Source organism: Ictalurus furcatus, chromosome 17 (genome assembly GCF_023375685.1).
Source record: "Ictalurus furcatus strain D&B chromosome 17, Billie_1.0, whole genome shotgun sequence".
Classification (NCBI taxonomy): domain Eukaryota; kingdom Metazoa; phylum Chordata; class Actinopteri; order Siluriformes; family Ictaluridae; genus Ictalurus; species Ictalurus furcatus.
In genome coordinates, this window is record NC_071271.1 from 5,679,687 (window position 1) to 5,699,166 (window position 19,480).

General features: G+C 37.9%; 1 protein-coding gene across 1 annotated transcript in view; it reads left to right on the plus strand.

The window, feature by feature from the left end:
* prkd2 (protein kinase D2) overlaps positions 1-19,480 on the plus strand; it is a 34,028-nt gene that overhangs the window by 3,029 nt on the left and 11,519 nt on the right. Inside the window, exons 2-5 of the mRNA XM_053647829.1 lie at positions 14,189-14,327; positions 16,569-16,700; positions 16,879-17,075; positions 18,814-18,997. Of these exons, the coding sequence (XP_053503804.1) occupies positions 14,189-14,327; positions 16,569-16,700; positions 16,879-17,075; positions 18,814-18,997 (652 nt within the window). The remainder of the gene's footprint in view (positions 1-14,188; positions 14,328-16,568; positions 16,701-16,878; positions 17,076-18,813; positions 18,998-19,480) is intronic.

Genomic DNA, 19,480 nt, shown 5'->3' on the forward strand with positions numbered 1-19,480 from the left:
GATCATCTTGTTGAAAGCTCTATTTATTGTCAAGTCTGAACCTCCTGGCAAAGGCAATCAGGTTTTGGGTTAAATATCCAAAACTGATAATGCCATATACTACCTGCCACAATACAGCTCCAACGCTGTTACAGTGGATATGGGGGCTTTTCCTTGATTCAAGACCAGTTTTACTTACTGTAAAATGACGCTTGGAAAGTTCTGGTGTTGCATTTTTTTGGGATGCTCTTAGGAAAAGCTTTTTTTCTTCCTGGCTTCCAAAGAGCTTGTTGTTGTTGTTGTTGTTATTTATGTAGGCGGAGACTAAAACTAGTCAAAAAATTACAGGAGTCAACTCATGTATAAATCTAAAATTGCAGTACATACAGTAAGAGAAAGTACCATTATTCAATTCAAAATACAATAATTCTTCCCATGAAGGTTCCCTATATTTAGACATGGCATAATGATTTCATTATAGCAGCTGATTATATTGATCTCTTTTCATACGATACATTTGGGCAATCAATAGTAACAATGCTTTGAAGTGACGTTTCAGTGAGCAATGTTTGACACAAAATCTGACACCGTTTCCTTGTATCCTTCCCCCATGTATTCTGAGGGAGGACTTACGATGCAAGAAGTAAATTAAAAGAAAGAAATTAAAGAAATGAGAAGCACCCCCTATGCCATTGACCCTAAATTGATCCTTCCAGAGGAATGTCCTGCCCATATATATATATATATATATATATATATATATATATATATATATATATATATATATATATATATACACACACACACACACGTAAAATTACAACCCCAATTATGAAAAAGTTGGGACAGTATGTAAAATGCTAATAAATACACAGAGGAGTGATTTTTAAATGTACTTTGTCTTGTATTTAAACAAAAAACATATAAAGACAAGGTATTTGATGTTATCTAATCAACTGCATAGTTTTTTGAAGGTAAACGTTTATTTTGAAATTGATGCATGCAACACGTTCCAAAAAAGTTGGGACAAGGGCAATTTACGACTAATAGCGATGTGAGAAGTTGAAATAAGAAGGTGATGTGAAACAGGCAAGGCAATCGTCTAATCATAGTATATAAGGAACCTCCAAAAAAAAAAAAGGCCTAGTCCTTCAAGAGCAAGTATGGGTCGAGGCTCAACAATCTGCCAACATGTGCGTCAGAGAATAATCCAACACTTTGAGAAGAACATTCCCCAAAGGCAAATCGGTAGGATTTGGGGCATTTCACCTTCTACAGTACACACTACAATTAAAAGATTCAAGGAATCCGGTCAAATCTCAGTGCGTAAAGGGCGAGGTCGAAAACCACTTCTGAATGTGTGTGATCGCCGATCCCTCAGACGTCACTGTCTTAAAAACCGTCATGAGAAAACCACAAACAGCAGAGCAATTCTGATACAAGACAGCGAAACGCATGTGTATGATAAGATCCTGTGAAGACATAAACCAGAAAAAAACACCAAAGTTAATTTAATCTTGCTGAACTTCCAGACAAGGCATCCAAACCCGAATAGTTAAAACAGAAGGTGAAGTCACAACAGGAAATAAAAGTCAGTGAAGAAGAGTAACAGAATAAACAGTTCGAGGAGGTCAGAATGAACATCACTGGCCGCTCACGCTGTTGATGTAATATTTTTGTGAGTAGTGCAGTCCAGGAGTGAATCAGCAGCTGGCTCTGAGAATGTGGCCTTGGCGGACATTTTCCTAGTTTTGTGCGCTATTGATATATTCACAGTTCCATTACTCAGGTGCTACCATACATAATCATTTTATTATAATAATTGATGTAACTATTATAAAATGTATCACATTTTCCTTTGTTAAATGTTGAATATATCAAATTTACCTTCATACAATCAGTCATAAATCTGATTTAATTATAGCTTTAACATGTAAAAACTATTTTCTTTACAAAAGAGAGAAAAAAAAAAGCACATTTCGATAGTGACCATACTGTTTCAACTGCAACCTAAATTTAATTATACAACACTTTCCACTCTTGCCATTTCCATGAGTGCTGATATATCACTACATGCAATTCTAGCAACAGTTCATTACACTGAACCCATTACTGCAGTTACTACGGGCTGTTAGTCAGCGTTTGTAAACAGTCTTTCCAGCTGTGGCTTCTTTGGGAACTTTTTTCGATTATGCTGCAAAATAAACTAAACATTTGGCCATACCGTGTCCGATATGTCAGTTAGTTGATATTAATTTCTTGTTTATAGAACTGTTGTATAAAAGCAATAGCATACTAGCAATCATGTTTTTTTTTTCTGTATTGAAAATCATAACGGTTTTGATCGCCTGAGGCCTGAATCACAGATATTCAGTACATCAGAGCTCTTGCTCGTGTTACATTATTTGATAAGTTTTTGATTTGTTTAAATATTTCCTTCTATTTTTGGTTTTTAATTCCTTCTGTTGATATTCTCTATATTGCATTGGCTGGTATGGGATCCTCTCTGATCCTCATGCTGGCCTCTATTTAGGTTAAATGTTCTCTCTAAATTACCCCTTCAGTCAAAAACGTAAGATTATGATGTATTTTAATGTTCTGTACAATTCACACTGGTTTACAGATAACTCCGGAGCATGTAAATAGCGAGAAGGCCACAAATTGTTTTGGCAATGACCTTGCTGCCCTGATTTCTGGTAACAGTGCACCACAGCGTGTCTGCGTATAACTTAAGTTTGATCTATCTTGTTCTTGTCTGCATTAGTTCAGAGCAACTTTGCATGGCACAACCGTGTTTGCAGCTGCATTTGTCAGTTTGAATAAATGTCAACTATTTGAATATGCAAGGAAATACGCACTCGTGTGCCTATTAACAGGAAGTGGAACAGCGCTTGAAAAAGGAACTTGCATTGTTATGGATGAATGCCCCCTCGCCCCCCGCCCAGCTGAACTCACTGTAACGTTCATAGATCATTGTCAGGATTTGAACTCACAGTCCCTAATGATAGGGTGAACTCTTTTCTGTCCTGCTACTCAGGAGTCTGTGTGTTCAGTTACTGTAGCCTTTCAACTTAAGTCCTTGACCTGTATCTGCACGATTTTACTGTATTTATTGCGCTGCTGCCACATGATAGGCTGATTGGATAATTGCGTGAATGAGCAGCTCTACCGGTGTTCCTAATAAAGTGACCAGTGAGTGTTTTTTTTTTTTTTTTTTTTTTTTTTTTAAGCCTTCCAACCTTGTTATTTCCACGTTTGTCCACCAATTCCTTTAATTGTTCTTCCTTTTGAAATCTTTTTAAAAATCTTTTTAAGGGCAGTGGTGGCTCAATGTTTAAGGGTCTGGGTTACTAATCAGAAGGTCAAGCCCCAGTACCAAGAAGCTACCACTCTTGGGCCCTTAAGCAAGGCCGTTAACTCTAGCTGCTCCAGGGGTACTGTATCATCTCTGACCCCAGCTTCCTAACAAGCTGAGATATGAGGAAAAAGAATTTCACTGTGCTGTAGTGTATATGTGACAAATAAAGGATTTGTCTTCTTCTTTATGCTTCTGCCACTAGGTGGTGGAGAAATTATATTTTGGGTTCTCCATGTATCCGTCCATCCATCCTAGATTCTCGTTAGTGCGATAGGTCAAGAGTGAGTAGTTGAATGCTGGTAGGGTTTATATGAAATTATCATTGTAATCAGGAGGTGAACTTATTTGATTTTGGAATTGATCCAAACAGGGTCACGGTCACAGAAAGTGTCTGAAATAGTTTTTTTTTTTTGTTTGAGTATTTTTTATTTTTTTTTTTTTTTGAGTAAATGCAAGTATTTGTTAAAGGTATTTGAGATTAATAAGAAGGACTAGACTTGCTGGCAGTGGAGTCAGCCCTGTTTCTGTATAAAAAGGTAGTACAGTGATGGTCCTGTGCAATAGGACCGCTTGCTTTAGATTACTAATTGACAGAAGCCCATTTCAAAAACGAGTGATCTTTTAGTGCCCTTTATTCCTTTCCTCCACACCCTCTTGTGTTTCCAGTCTCATGAACTGAAAGGGATGCTTTGTTTTTGAAAGTCAGCCCTGGGTAGTGAACAAGTTAGATGGCTCTCTAATCCATCATGAATTCATAACTGTGCCTGTGAGTTGTTTGAGGGTTTGGTGTACAGTGCATCCGGAAAGTATTCACAGCGCTTCACTTTTTCCACATTTTGTTATGTTACAGCTTTATTCCAAAATGGATTAAATTCATTATTTTCCTCAACATTCTACAAACAATACCCCATAATGACAACGTGAAAGAAGTTTGTGTGAAATCTTTGCAAATTTATTAAAAACAAAAAAAAAAGCACATTTGATAGGTACTAAACACTGCACATCTGGAGCACACCTGGAACACCCCACAAGACCTGCCGTTTTGGAGATGCTCTGACCCAGTCGTCTAAACATCACAAATTTCTCCCTTGTCAAAGTCAGACCCTTACTTCACTTGTTGCATAATATATCCCACCCCTTGACAGGTGCCATTGAATGAGATAATCAATGTTATTCACTTCACCTGTCAATAGTTTTTAATGTTATGGCTGATCGGTGTACATACATGATTACATGATGTGAATCGCACATTCCCATGATGTACATCATCAAATTTTACATTAGAATGAATCATGTCACGAGGTATCATTACACCCCTATGGGATACTGTACCTGAAAGCCCAGGACTATTTGGCAGTTCTCTGTCTTATATTTTCCACACTGTGACCTCATAAAGGCTAAATATAGCCTAGTGTTTGTTCTGTCATGCAGAAACACAAAAGGGCAGGAAAATTCCCACATCACACCAAATGGTTGTCTAGTGTATGTGAGTGTATTTCCCTGATGTCTTTACACTGGTCACCACAGTAATATGCCATTAACCAGTCAGCTAAACCAAAGTGGGTGTGAAATAAATAGCATTCATTTTAATACAGCTTAAAAATTATTTTAAAAAATAAATGCATAAACTGCATATATACCTTCTGCGAGGCATTCCATATTGTGGTACAATAATATAATTAGATCATCATTTTATAATTATAATTCAATAAAATTGAAGGCTGCTTTTTGGCCATGTCCCACATGGTGTCCTAAACCCTCCTCCAAGTCTGGACATAAAAAAAAATATGGTGAACCTATAGTGATGCTTTGTGTCCACAAGTCTGCATAGTTTAAAAACCAGGTATTTGAGACACTTATCATGAATGGCTTGTTGCAGTGAAAGTGAGTAGCTAAATGCTGCAGCTAAAAACAACTGGTCTTATACGGTTTGTTAAAAAAAAAAAAAAAACATGTTTAAACTATTTATTTATTTTGGACCAACTGAGTAATTATTCCAGCACAAGAAGACATTATCATTTGAATCATGAATAAAGGTATGATCGTTACATATAGGAAACATTTTGGAACATTTCACCGTCTCATTCAGGCTGAAGCTGAAGGTTTTCAGGAAAGGGGTGCTATTGGAAGGCTACAGAGTACTACCTGAGAAGGGGAACCGTGGTAATATAGCAGGTTTTACTGCATTTTTTTGGTAGTTATTTTTATGCCATTGTCCATATTATTTCTTACTAAAAAACTTTTTTTAAATCAATACACTTCTTATTCTATACTATGTAGTGTATGCCCATAATTTAAATAATAGAGTTTATGATTGTGTAACATGGCGCATGGCATGTAACACACGTGTATTCCTTAAAGTGCATCTATTATGGTTTTCCAAATATTACATTTCATGTAGTGTGTTATAGAGCTGTTTGTGAATGTAAAACGTCTGCAAAGTTTCAATAATCAAAGCGCACGACAAACTGAGCTATTGACTCCCAAAATAAAGAACCGATTCTGAACAGCTGAAATGAGTCGTTAATGATTCCAGACATACTTCCTGTACTAACCTACGTAGGTTTGTAACAAAAAGCCCCACCTCTGGTCTTCATTGGCTGCTCGCAAACAGCTTTGACCCGCCCTCAAACACCACAGCTATAGTTGCTCTGAAAGATTTAGATTACTGTTGTCACCAGTACCCACTTTATTTGGACCATCTTTCGCTTCTGGATCACAACCTGTAAGTATGACTAATTATTTATGTATATATTTTCTACCAAGTGTTCCAAATGCATGGTTTTGTGTTGTATACGTGTAAAGCCAGTGCACAGCTGTTAGCTGTTAGCCACTGCTAACCGGCTAACTCACGTTATTGTGAAACTACATGTAAACATAGCACTGAGAAACGTCCTGTTCAAACGTCGTGTTTGTGATCGTGGTTCGGGTTGATCTTCTGATGTATCGCTATTGGACTCAGACTCAAACGGATATTGTTGTGTACATGCATGCTGTTTGTTAGCTGTAGGCCTCTGCTAACCGGCTAACTCACTAAGTGTTTTTTGACCTCAGATGCATGTAAATCTATTGTATGAGACCTTTAAAACAAAATTAGGCACGTTTCAACACCATAATAGATGCTCTTTAAATACACACATTCAACTGTGACTGTGCAGATATAAGTACATGACTTTAAAGTGTCCGTTTGGGAAAAGAAATAAAACACAAAGTAGTGGATCAATCTACAAATTATAGTCTTGTTGAAGAAGAATCCTAAGAACACTTGTTTTGTTAGTATTGTATAAGAATAAGAACAATATATCCTCTAAATGAACTAATACTATTAAATTGGTACTTTAGAGTTACTGATGTCAGTGAGCTGAAAGTATACAGAATTACATCATCTGCATACAGAGAAATGTGATGCCAAGTGCCATTAGTATGTATAGGTCTCTTAGGTTCTCAGGATTCTGTCCTATAATAAATTGCTAGTGGTTCTATAGTATAGCAATCAGGATCGGAGAAAGGGGGCAAATCTATTGTGTTTCCTTTTGCACCTAAAAAGAGGGGGAGACATTTTGGTTAGTGATGACCGAGGCAAGGGATGTGAATATATTATCTGTGTACATTTCATAAGTTATGGCTTGAATTTCAAATTACTCCTGGTTACACATCAATACTGACTGTTCTATGTGATCAAAGACTTGATCAAAGACTTATTCAAAGCATGTAGTGAAATGATAACTGTCTCTGCTGCATGTTCGCTCTACCAGATAGCAAACATTAGAAGTATATAAACATAAACACACATGTGGATCCGACAAACTACTTTGATCTGTATTTGTGCATATTAAAAAAAAACAAAACTTTTAGCTACAAATTTTCCAATTATTTGAGTTTCTATGGGTAGACATGATACTGGATGATACGATGAGACCATCAAAGGGTCAGGATTTCATATGAGAACATTATACTATAATTATACTAGATATTATACTATAATATAGAATATTAACTTTAGAGGTTATGGCGGATTAAACACAGAAATGAGTAAGGTGGGGAGTGTAAGAGTCTTGTTAATAATTCTGCCCTGAAAGCACCTGCATTGGGACCTTGTGCAAGCTTATAAGAGTCCAGGGCTCTACGGTAACAATTTCTTTTAGGAGCACTTGTGCTCCTAATTACAAAAATTTAGGAGTACGGTTGAAGTGTAGATTTATTTATTTATTTTTATTTTTTAAAGAGATGATAACGTTAACATGCCACAATATAACGGACAAGTAGGCATGAGAAAACTTGAGCTGGTCAATTATGACAGAATTTAGGAACATTGTGTGAGCCATGACACATTAATTTACCTTCTGATAAACTAAATTTAATATTTTCAGTTGATTTTAGACTGTATGCAAAAAACAAAAAACAACAACCGTTAACCTGTTCCACCTTGTAAACAAATACAATAAACCTCAATGCTCAGTCTTTGAAGTCAGCTCCTCTTAAATATATTTAAAGCTCCACTATTAGACATTTTCCACTGTCATGGTTCTGGGCTGGAGTCAGTTCTCGAACCACTCTGCATATATTGTGTATATATCTGAATAATCTCATATAGGATGTGATTGGGTGAGTTCATTTACCCGTCAGATGCACAGCGCTTTAGTTTAACGGTATTCATTACTGACGCTCCGATCAGGATTTTTACGACCGATACCGATTTCTAGTCATCTTGATCAACCGAAACCGATCCAGATACCAATCTTTTTATTGTTTAAGCTTTAATCAGGAGGTCTATCATAAACAGTTAAATGTAAGCTCTCTGCTCATGGTCACTGTTAATTGAATTAAAATAATAGCAATGAGAAATCCTGTTAGTTAATTGATAAATAAACAAGCATAAAATATTTATTTTTAAATATCTTAAACAATAAAGAGTCCTAATTAAAAGTAGACTAACATAAAAATGATCCATATTAGGAAAAAGAAGACTAATAGTCTTCTAAGGAAATAGCGAACTAAGATGTTCAAATTGAGATTAAATGCGAATAGTAATTAAACATTATTTCATTTCTCATTTTATGAATTTATTATAACATATTTTTATTTTTTTTTACATGAAATGATTTGTTTATAACTAAGCACATTTCCTGTCTTTACATTTTATAAGTTTTTTTTTTGTGTTTGTTTATCAGTTTTAGATGGGTTCCCCCAGTACATTGTTGCCATGTCTGCTGATAATATTGTGTTTTGGGGGATTAATTCACAACATGGAAACTGGAGTTGACTTTTCTCGTGATATCTGGCAACCGTGAGTTTAAATGAAGTGAATGCGCTGTCTATTAGAGTTAGTGAAGAGAGTGAAGGAGAGCGGCAGTGTTCTGTATGTTTACAGACTGAACAGTTGCTACTCTTGATTATGATTGGTGATGAATTATTAAATAAAGAAGTTTGAATTAAACCCATCTTGTAGTGTTATCATTATTATTAATTTACTCCGCCTGACGCCGCTGTGTCTACACGAGCAGTTCACAGTCGCAGGTTCAGGTCATTTTGCGGGATCAATAAAAGATGGCAGTTTGTGAGATCGTGAAGTTGAGAGACACAGATGATGTTCAATGTTACTCTTCATCATAATGGCTTCTTTACAGTATTTACACACTTGTTCAGTTGACTGAGATGATGAAAAGCAGTGCGAAAGTAACTGCTGTGCATTTTGGACTTCCTGTAGTTTTTATTCCGATTGTATTATACAACTCTGAACAGGTCACTCGCACCGGTGCGAATAAATATTTATTCACAGTCGCACAAAGTCGCAAATGCGAGTGAAATGGTCGCACTGTAGAGCCCTAAGAGTGTGTCTGACCTTTTGTGAACATGCTAGTGTGCTTGGTCTCAGGTAGTGTGTGTGGAGTGCTCATCATTAACATCAGGGTTGAGCCATGGTCTGTTCAGCATTAATGCTACCTGTGTAGTCTGTCAGGTGTGCTGCAGTGTCATCCATCACAGTCAGTACGTTTACATGGACAACAATAATCTGATATTATCCCGAATAAGACGATACTCTGATTAAGAAACCACCATGTAAACAGCAATTTTTCTATTACCTTAATCCGACTAAAGTCATACTCGAAGTAAACACAAATGGAATTAAGACGTGTGGAGTATTCCTGTTTTAGTCACATTATCGACATGTATTACAGACACGTACACACCTTAATCACACTATTAACGTCGTGTAGGAGTTTTCACCGCATTTTGCGACAGGACACGTACACACACGGCAGTGCTCAACCGTTTGACGGCAAACAAGAGAGCACGGCCATGTCCGAAACCGCATACTTACCTACCATGTAGTAGGTGAAATACATGTATCTGCGCTACTATACAGTAGGTAAGTACGCGGATTCGGACGCAGCCCGTGGCTTCAAGCAGTCGTCTATTAGCACGTACAGCATGACAAATAATTAACCGCACTTGAAGCTTTCATAAAATTAAAAATGAAACACCCAGAACTGTATACGGTTCCATAACGAAGACGAACTGTATGTCGATACGTGAAATTCTGGAGGGAACGTCGGTCGGCATGTAATGACGTAATGACGTGTGATGTTAATCGATCTATGATCTATAATATGTAAAACATGAACATGAAAGGAATATTCTAAAAGCGACTCACGTAAACACCTTAATCAGAATATTGTCTTATTCAGAATAAGGTCAATAATTAGATTACTGCTGTCCATGTAAACGTAGTCAGTGACAGTGATAGAAAAGCATGCAGGCTTAGATTTGCCTCCTGGACCAGAACTACTGTCTCTGTCCTGTCTGTAAGCCACACCGGACAGTGAATTGTCTGTCTGTTTACATACATATTGACTTCTGCCCTGCTGTAGGTGTTCCATATTAGCTGAACCACCTCTTTGTCAATTTTCCAATCTCCAGATACAGCCTTGTGTGGCTTAGTAAGCAGGTATCTCTCAGAGATAGAAGGTGTGACCTCTGCTTATGTCATGAGCTTGCTTGCCCACATCAACAGCGTTGTTAAGAAAGGGAAGTACGCACAGATTTTATCACTGCAGGGAGTCCAAACAAGAATAGAGACTTCACTGACAATACAGTGTGGGAGTAGATCTCTCAAATATGCTTGGACAGTATTAGCATTGGCAGTATTTTTGGTCACCTCATCCTGTGCTCAAAAGGAGTATCTTGCTGGAAGTGCATGAAATGTGTTGGGGTTTTTTTTTTCCTTGTACCTTAATAGTTAACAATTCTTTGTGGTATACCACCTGCCAAAGTAGATGTCTGCGTTGCTGGTTTTACACTGGCTAATAACTATATAATCTTATACAAACTACTTTGTCATCGCATAAACAGTGCTCTGTGTCGCTAGCATCATTTTGACACGACACACTAGTATGACGGTGGTTGGTAAAAATCCTCACGTCTTGTCGTTAAAGCCGTAAAAGAAAATGTTGGGGACACCCACGCGAATTAGAGGAGTAAAGTTGAGGCCAAAAGAACAGAAGATAAGAGAACAAAAAGGAGAAAGGGGAGGGCCTTTATAATTCATCACAATTTTAACAGGTGCAGCCTCCCAAGAAAGACTGTATGAGAAATCCAATCCTCAATGACACAAAGCACCCTTAGAAACTGTGCTGTACTGTTTCCAGGCAAATCCTCTGGAGGCACAGATATGATTACAACAGTGTCTATTGTTTGCCTACTGTGCAAACATGCATAGGAACGCTGGCATGAGAATACAATGCATGTGCAATCAGGCTAAGTGACTGGATAGAATATCAAACTGTATTAGAATTGTGTAATGGTGCAGAGAGACAGGCAGACAGGCAGACAGACAGACATGAGTTGTTTGTTGTTTGGTTGTACAGAATTTGTTTAGAAGACAGACCAGGGTTGGACATATCTCTTTTGGTCGAGAGATTATTTGTGTAGCCGATCACCTCTTTTTTTAAGAGCATATATTTTTAGTTAAATAGTATTAAAATTGTTATCTTCACCATGTAGCTCCACCCTAAGGGTGTTTGCTTTGTTTAGTTAATTATATGTATGCTTGCTAGATTGCCTGGATGGTAGAAATCTACTTTATAGTATATATACTCATCGTCCTTTTATTAGGAACACCTGCACATTGATGCAGTTATCTAATCAGCCAATCATGTGGCAGCAGCGCAGTGCATCAAATCATGCAGATGCAGGTCAAGAGCTTCAGTTAATATTCCCAACAAACATCAGAATGAAGAAAATGTGATCTCTTTGACTTTAACTGTGGCATGGTTGTTTATTTCAGATGGGCTGGTTTGAGTATTTCAGAAACTGTTGATCTTCTGGGATTTTCACACACACTGAACAGTCTCTAGAGTTTACGCAGTATGGTGCGAAAAATATTGAGCGAGTGACCGTTCTATAGGTGGAAACTCCTCGCTGATGAGAGAGGTCAGAGGAAAATGGCCAGATTGGTTGGAGCTGCACGGAAGGATATAGTAACTCATAATCACTCTTTACAAGTGTGGTGAGCAGAAAAGTATCTCAGTATTCACAAAACATCGAACCTTGAGGTGGGTTGAACATTGGGTTGCACTCCTGTCAGCCAAGAACAGGAATCTGAGGCTGTGTGTAAAATAACTAAAAACCAAAGCAATATTCCTTGCACTGACTTAGAAGACTAGTGGGAAAGGTAAACTTGCATTTTTTGACACACCTTTTCAGAAGTCAGGAGGTGTCAGTGTGGGCTTCTGAAGGGTTGTTCTCTTCTCCATTCTACATGAGAAATCTTCCACCTGTTATCTTTTGTCACGTCATCCACTTAATGGCGATTAGGACGGATGCAAGTACAGATAAGAGTTTATTTAGAGAGAGACAGGCAGACAAATCCAAAACATGAGACAATAGCGAGGTCAAGAAACAGGCAATTGACAAAAAGGCATAAACTAGGCAAGGCAAGGCAAGAATCGAGGACGAGAAAAAAGAAGCAAGATCACTCAATACTTCGCGAAGTTGTGTACAAACAGTCTCTTTATACTGTGGTAGTGAGTGCTGTGAATTGGATGCAGGTGTGCGATTAGAATGAAAGTGAGTGTTCTGGGAATTGCAGTCCATGGCGGCCATGTTTGTAGACCGCAGTGCAGGATGGGAAATGTAGTCAGTGGTTTGCTGTGATATGACATCTTTAGAGAAAGGTATTTACGGTACTGTATTTACTTTCGAATTGAAGCATGGAATCAACTTCTCTTTAACTGAACTGCTGGTGGCCCATTATTTATTCTTCAGTAACTGCTAATCGTAGTCAGGTTTGTGGTGAATCCAGATCCTATCTCAGGAACACTGAGCATGAAGCAAAATTAATTTCTGGGTGCAATGCCAGGCCACTGCAATGCTGCTTTTGACAATTTTCTTTCAAAACTATTATAAGCACATGTTCCATATGAATGAATTATTGCTAATGACCTCAAACAAAAGTGGTAATCAAATCTGAGTTAATAATACTGTTATGGGACCATGTGTATACCTTTTACAAATTCCATAAAAGCTGATCAGTCTACCTACAGTCACAGTCAAGCGTTGTTCTCTCTTATAATGGAAAGACTCTCTTTTATGTAAACATTTTTGGCATGACTTCCAGGTATCACATTGCATAAGCCAGTAGAACTAACATAAGCAATGCCCTGCAGTTCAGTCTGTTCTAATGACCCGACGAGGTCCATACCAATTCTTTCTATGGAGATCTCAATCAATGGGAGGGGGTGCAGTTGTGCTTTTTGGGATGGCTGGAGGATTCACCACCTGCGTACATCTACACAAAGGCTTAGCAAAAATAAATGGGCCATGAGACGTTTTAGTGTCTTATCCTGCAATAAAGGCCTGGCCATAGGATTATGATGAGCTGCAGGAAAATGCTCCTCTGTACTAACAATTTTATAGTCTTTTCTTTATTTTGAATGTCCTGCGTCATTTGATATATCGTATCCTTAATAATGGGAAAATGAGTGGGATAACGCAACATTTGGCTGGATTTGCTAGACGTCAATTAGTTTCACTTGGTTGAAGGCACATGCCTCAGGGTTTTGTTATGTGACGGCTCCAAGGGGAATTCCCTGAGAATAATCCCTGCAAAGGGTGGATGGGAGAAGTCCTCCCCACCCTCCGTGACTCCCGGACATGCAGCTGATGACGACGGCCTCAGCAAAGCCTTCCCAGCCAATGTTGTGCATGTCCCACACTGCATCTCGCTACAGCAGAACCCATTCACAAACATTGCCCCAAACAATGTCTGAAAATCTGGCCAATTCGTCCTGAGAATTAGTGGATAGGTGAGACGAGGTCTAACCGCTGCTTCTATGCTATGCTTTTGTCCCCAGAATTGAATCCTGAATGGCACTAGTGTATATTCATTAATATGCAAGAAAGGTTACTAGAAAACAAAAGTGCATTTAATGAAATTAAACATAATTTAACTAAGTGGTTTTTTCACTGTATTTTATTTTTCATTAAGGCAGACACAAAAGACCCTTGCTATTCTCAGCTCTTGAGTAACATTTCCACAACACAGATTATGATAATGTCAGTGATGTTAATCTCTTTCTTTTTCTCTCTCTTTCTCTCTCTCTTTCTTTCTCTCTCTCTCTTTCTCTCTCTTTGTCTCTCTCTGTTTTTAATTTTTCTCTCACTGTTTCTCTCTGTCTGCCTCTCTCTCTCTCTGTTTTTTGTTTCTCTCTCGCTCTTTCTCTCTCTGTTTCTGTTTTTCCTCCCTCTCTCTCTCTCTCTCTCTCTCTCTCTCTCTCTCTCTCTCTCTCTCTGTTTCTGTTTTTCCTCTATCTCTCTCTCTCTCTCTCTCTCTCTCTCTCTCTCTGGCAGTTCCCTGAATGTGGTTTCTATGGGATCTATGACAAAATCCTTCTTTTCAAGCATGACACAAGCACTAATAACATCCTTCAGTTGGTCAAGACTGCAGCTGATATCCAGGAGGGTGATCTTGTGGAGGTGGTGCTGTCTGGTGAGTAATTGTACCTTTCACTTGTTCTATCCTCAAGAGACAAACAATAAAGAATTTTTAATGACAGATAACATAATGTAAGAAATTACAGAACATCAACTCAAAAAATATTGGAAACAATATTAATGTTTTCAATTTAGCCTAATTAATGTGACCTGAGCAGCACAGTGATGTTGCCACCTATGAGCTCCAGGGTCCACAGTTCAGTCCTGAGTCTGGGTTAATGCTTGTGCATATTCTCCTCGTCTCTTTGTGGGTTTCCTCTTAGTTTCACAGTTTCCTCCCACCTCCCAAAAGTATTCTGAAGATGAAAGATTGAATCAAAAAAGCATATCAAGTGTTTAGATATGTGTATGTACACTTACACTGCATTTTTCCTTCATTTTTTTTCGCTTGCTGCTATATTTTTTCAAAGTATGTTTTCTTTACTAGTCAATGTAGTGGAAAAACATTGAGGCAGACGGAAACAAGATGCACACAGATGCACGGCAAAGAAAGAAGGCTAAAGATTTCAGACTAAATGAAGCAAATTCTACAGTAAACTGCACAAGACTACAGAAAGGTCTTTTTTATTTTATTTTGCTTTAAGGGACGGTTAACACTGATATCACTTTGCATGAATTAAAGAGGTGTGTGCAAGATTTTTGTAATCCCACCCCTGCCCACTCCCAAAAGAATTGTTACTGACCTGTTTGCCAATCAACCTCCAGCTGTTTCTAGTAACACGTACATTTCCAGCCTTTTGTTGCCCCCGTCCCAACTTTTTTGAGACGTGTTGCGGCCATTGAATAAAAATGACCTAATTTTTTTCCTTAAAATGGTATGTTTCCTCAGTTTCAACATTTGATATGTTTTCAATGTTCTATTGTGAATAACATATTGGTTTCGCAAATCATTGCATTCTGGTTTGATTTACATTTTACACAGCAGCCCAACTTTTCTGGAATTGGGCTTGTAAATTAAAATCTTGAACTGTGGCATCTTGACGTCTGTTGTGACCAGCTCTGTGTGAAAGAGCACGTTTAGAGCATGGGCTGCCAATAAGAGTAAGAGCAAGCACAGCAGAATGAGCAGGCATATCTATCACAAAATGCGGGGGTATAATTACTTCTCAGTTGTATTTTACTTTTATTTACAAACAATGCATACTTTTGTAATGTTAATATGCGAGTTATTTAGCATTAACAATAACTGTTTTCACTTTATTTACCATAACAGTTTTAACTTACAATGTTTCAAACATTCTATCCACAGTTTTTTAAAATGATAAAATCAATGCATCATTAATTTATTGGTAAACCTTAATAAATGGTTAGTGTGGTTAAATCATTAAGTATAATTTACTCTTCACAGCCACCTGTATGGTGCGAAAGACAATATAGGCAATATACAGTACATTTTAGTGTTTTAGACAAAGTTTCAGTGTGATTCCTGAACAAACACGCAGAAATTATTCTTTAGACTGGAAGCAAATGAATAACACAAGCTGAATAACACATGGACATTTCTTTTTCATTAACCTATTGACACTCCACTGCTCAACTAAGGTCCTTCAGTAGGTTTGGCTCCTGTATAAGAAAAGATGTAAGAACGTATGTAGTAATTCTTGTTTATATTGTGTAGTAGCCTAATAATATAATAGCTTGGGACTAACGTGACCCTCCAATAGATCATCATCTTCCATTCTAAGAAATATTATGGCTTAGTGAAAAACATAAGAAACTTTTAGGTGTGTGTAAACTTTTAGAGGGTGTGTGTGTGTGTGTGTGTGTGTGTGTGTAATCTCACGTGGGAACACTAGGCATGAAATGGGGACACACCCTAGATGAGATGCTAGTACATCACAGGGCCCCATGCACACACACACTCACACAACACAACTTACCATAGATAATCCACCTGCTAGCATGTTTTTGGTAGGTGGGAGGAGACCAGAGAACCCAGATTAAACCCATGTGGACACCAGGAGAACAGGCACAGTAACCGGGGACCCTGGATATGCAGTAATGCATCCCACTGTGCTGTGCAGCAAAACTAATAAAGCAAATCCACTTGTTTTTTTTTTGTTTGTTTGTTTTTTTTTTTTTTTAAATGAATTTCTGTTTGTTTCTCTATTATTAACTATGAATTGAGGTGTGTGTGTGTATATATATATATATAATACACACACACACACACACACATATATATCCAGTAATGTTTTAGTTTTCTGAAACATTTCTATTGTGTATTTTTCTGCAGCGGCTGCTACCTTTGAAGATTTCCAGATTCGTCCACATGCTCTGAATGTGCACTCATACCGTGCCCCTGCCTTCTGTGACCACTGTGGAGAGATGCTTTTTGGCCTAGTGAGGCAAGGACTCAAATGTGATGGTGAGAGCTACTCATCTGTAGGAAGACTTGAAGCTGGATAAAAATGAATGAATTCCAAATATTTCCATTCTAGATGAGCAATACGATGTTATTTGTGTTAGGTATGCCGTTAAAGCATTTGCAGTGCTTTGTTGTTATTAATAGTTCTCTTATTTGTGATGGCTACCTCCCCCTTCAGGTTGTGGGCTGAACTACCATAAACGCTGTGCTTTCAGCATTCCCAATAACTGCAGTGGGGCGAGGAAGAGACGGCTGTCAACCACATCTCTCAGCAGCAGCCAGTCTCTGCGTCTGTCCACCACTGAATCCCTCTGTAGTATAAGCACCAGTATAACCTCTGAGGAAACAAATCTGATCCGCTCACACACACAGATGGTAAAGCTCACACCCGTCCACATGCCCAGTCTGAGCTACAGTGCTGTGGAAAAGTATTGCCCCCCTTCCTGATTTTCTTTCTGTTTTGCATACAGTGTTTATCACACATATTAAATATCTTCAAAACAAAATTTAAACCCGAGTCAACACAAAATGCAGTTTTTAAATGACCATGTCATTCATTGATGGAAAAAAGTTTTCCACCACCAACAGGCCCTGTGTGAAAAAAGCAATTGCCCCTTAGTTACTTAATCAAACGATTAACCATATTTATTTGATAACTGGATTCAATTACACAGACCAAGGCTTGATTACTGCCCTATTGAATCTAAACATCATTTAAATAGAATCTTTCTAGCAAAAGTGAAGCAGGGTAAAGGGTTACAAAGGTCTGGGACTTCAGTAAACTACAGTGATAGCCATTATCTTCAAATGGAGAAAACTTGGAAGAGTTGTGAATCTTCCCAGAAAATTCCTAACAGAAGGTCCGTTTCATCTGGCATAAAGAGAACACAAGATCCCACAATTAGAACATCATACCAACAGTCAAACATGGTGGTGGTAGTGTGATGGTGTGGGGATGTTTCGCTACTCCAGGGCCTCAGCAACTTTCCATAAATGACCATGAATTTGGCTCTTTACCAGAAAAGCCTAAATCTCAAGCCCAAGTACAATTGGGTTAAGCAGTAAGACAATGATCCAAAGCACAAGAAGAAGTCCACCTCTGAATGACTGAAAAGAAACAAAATTAAGGTTTTGGAGTGACCTAGTCAAAGTTCTGACTTCTACCCCATTGAGATGCTGTGGCAGGACCTTAAAGAGCCAGTTCATGCTTGAAAGCCCTCCCATGCGGCTGCATTAAAGCAACTCTGTAAAGAAGAGTGGGCCAGAATTCCTCCACAGTGATGTGAAAAACTAGTTTATAAACTGTGTTTTGTGTTTCCTCATGTTCTGCTTGTCTTATATTACATTGTATGAGGATCTGAAATCAGAAAGGGCAAAAACTTTTTCATAGCACTGTATGTTCAAGCTTATGTTTTGCATAAAACTGAATGTAGTCACCATCAGGGTTACTTTATGACATACAGTACACTGTAAGAGAGCATTATTTAAGTTTTAAATTTGTTTAGCCTATTTACATGGCAGAGCTTCAGCTGCAAAATTCTGTTAAAATAAATAAATAAATAAATTCCAAGTATGGTGGTGGTAGCTGATGCTGTTGGAGGATACTTAAAATATGTGGTCACTTTTGATCAGAAGCAGGCAAGTGTATTTTGTGATATATTTAAATATTTTGTAATATGAGACACTGTAACCTGCTCTTAATGGTATTTCCCTATTTACAATATCATTTGTTTATACTCATTATGTACTCAGACCCAAAATGTAACTCACTTGGAGTTACTTCACAAGTTACCTTAAAGGTACATAAAGCTTTATTTTATTTTATTTTTTAACAGAATTGCATAACATAAATGGCTAAGTATTAATTAAAAAGTAATGACTGAAAAAATGTTTTTGATTGCAGTACTTAAGACATAATTGTTTTTATTTGTTATTGCCTTCAAACACTGGTTATTGCAGGATAATAAGCAAAGATCTAGTCTTCTAGAAGACGTTATAGAATAAGCTCCTGTTTTTAATTAACTGACATGCTCATATATTTATTAGTTCATCTATTAACACCAAACAGTAAACCTCTTATTTTTTCTTCTATTTTTCTCTAATTGTTATGCAGCCCCGAACTCCCAGTGAGGCCCGGCGGTTCTACACAGGCCGACCTGTCCACCTGGACAAGATACTAATGAGTAAAGTAAAGGTGCCACACACATTTGCAGTGCACTCCTACACACGGCCCACCGTCTGCCAGTACTGCAAAAGACTGCTTCGGGGCCTTTTCCGCCAAGGACTGCAGTGCAAAGGTCTGAGAGTCTGGTTTCAAATGATGATTGGGGTCACTTGAAATTTGAAGGACTTAATTAATTAGATCTTCATCCTCCTAACTTCAACAGCTATAATGTGGACTTAATTAGCATTGGATGTGGTTGTGCCAATCTTAATCAGCTTCACCATGATTTTTGCTTTTACATGTAGCTATAGTTACTCTGATGAATTATAAAGTAGAACTACCTAAGGCAAAGACATGTTTCTGGAGCCTTTTTATGTGTGAGACAACAAAAAATTTGAGTTGACATGGCAAACAAAGGCAGGGCCACGCCCCTCTAATGTAGTTTGGTGTGCCTTGAAATGCTTCTTAAAATGGATGCATTTCAATACACACCAGTGTCAATTCTGCAATTCTGGCCATGAATTTCAGTACAAGCTAGAGCTTGCAGCAGTATTAAATCCAGTTGACCATTGCTTGGTCAGTTATCCTTCAAAACCCAACTCAACATACAGATGAA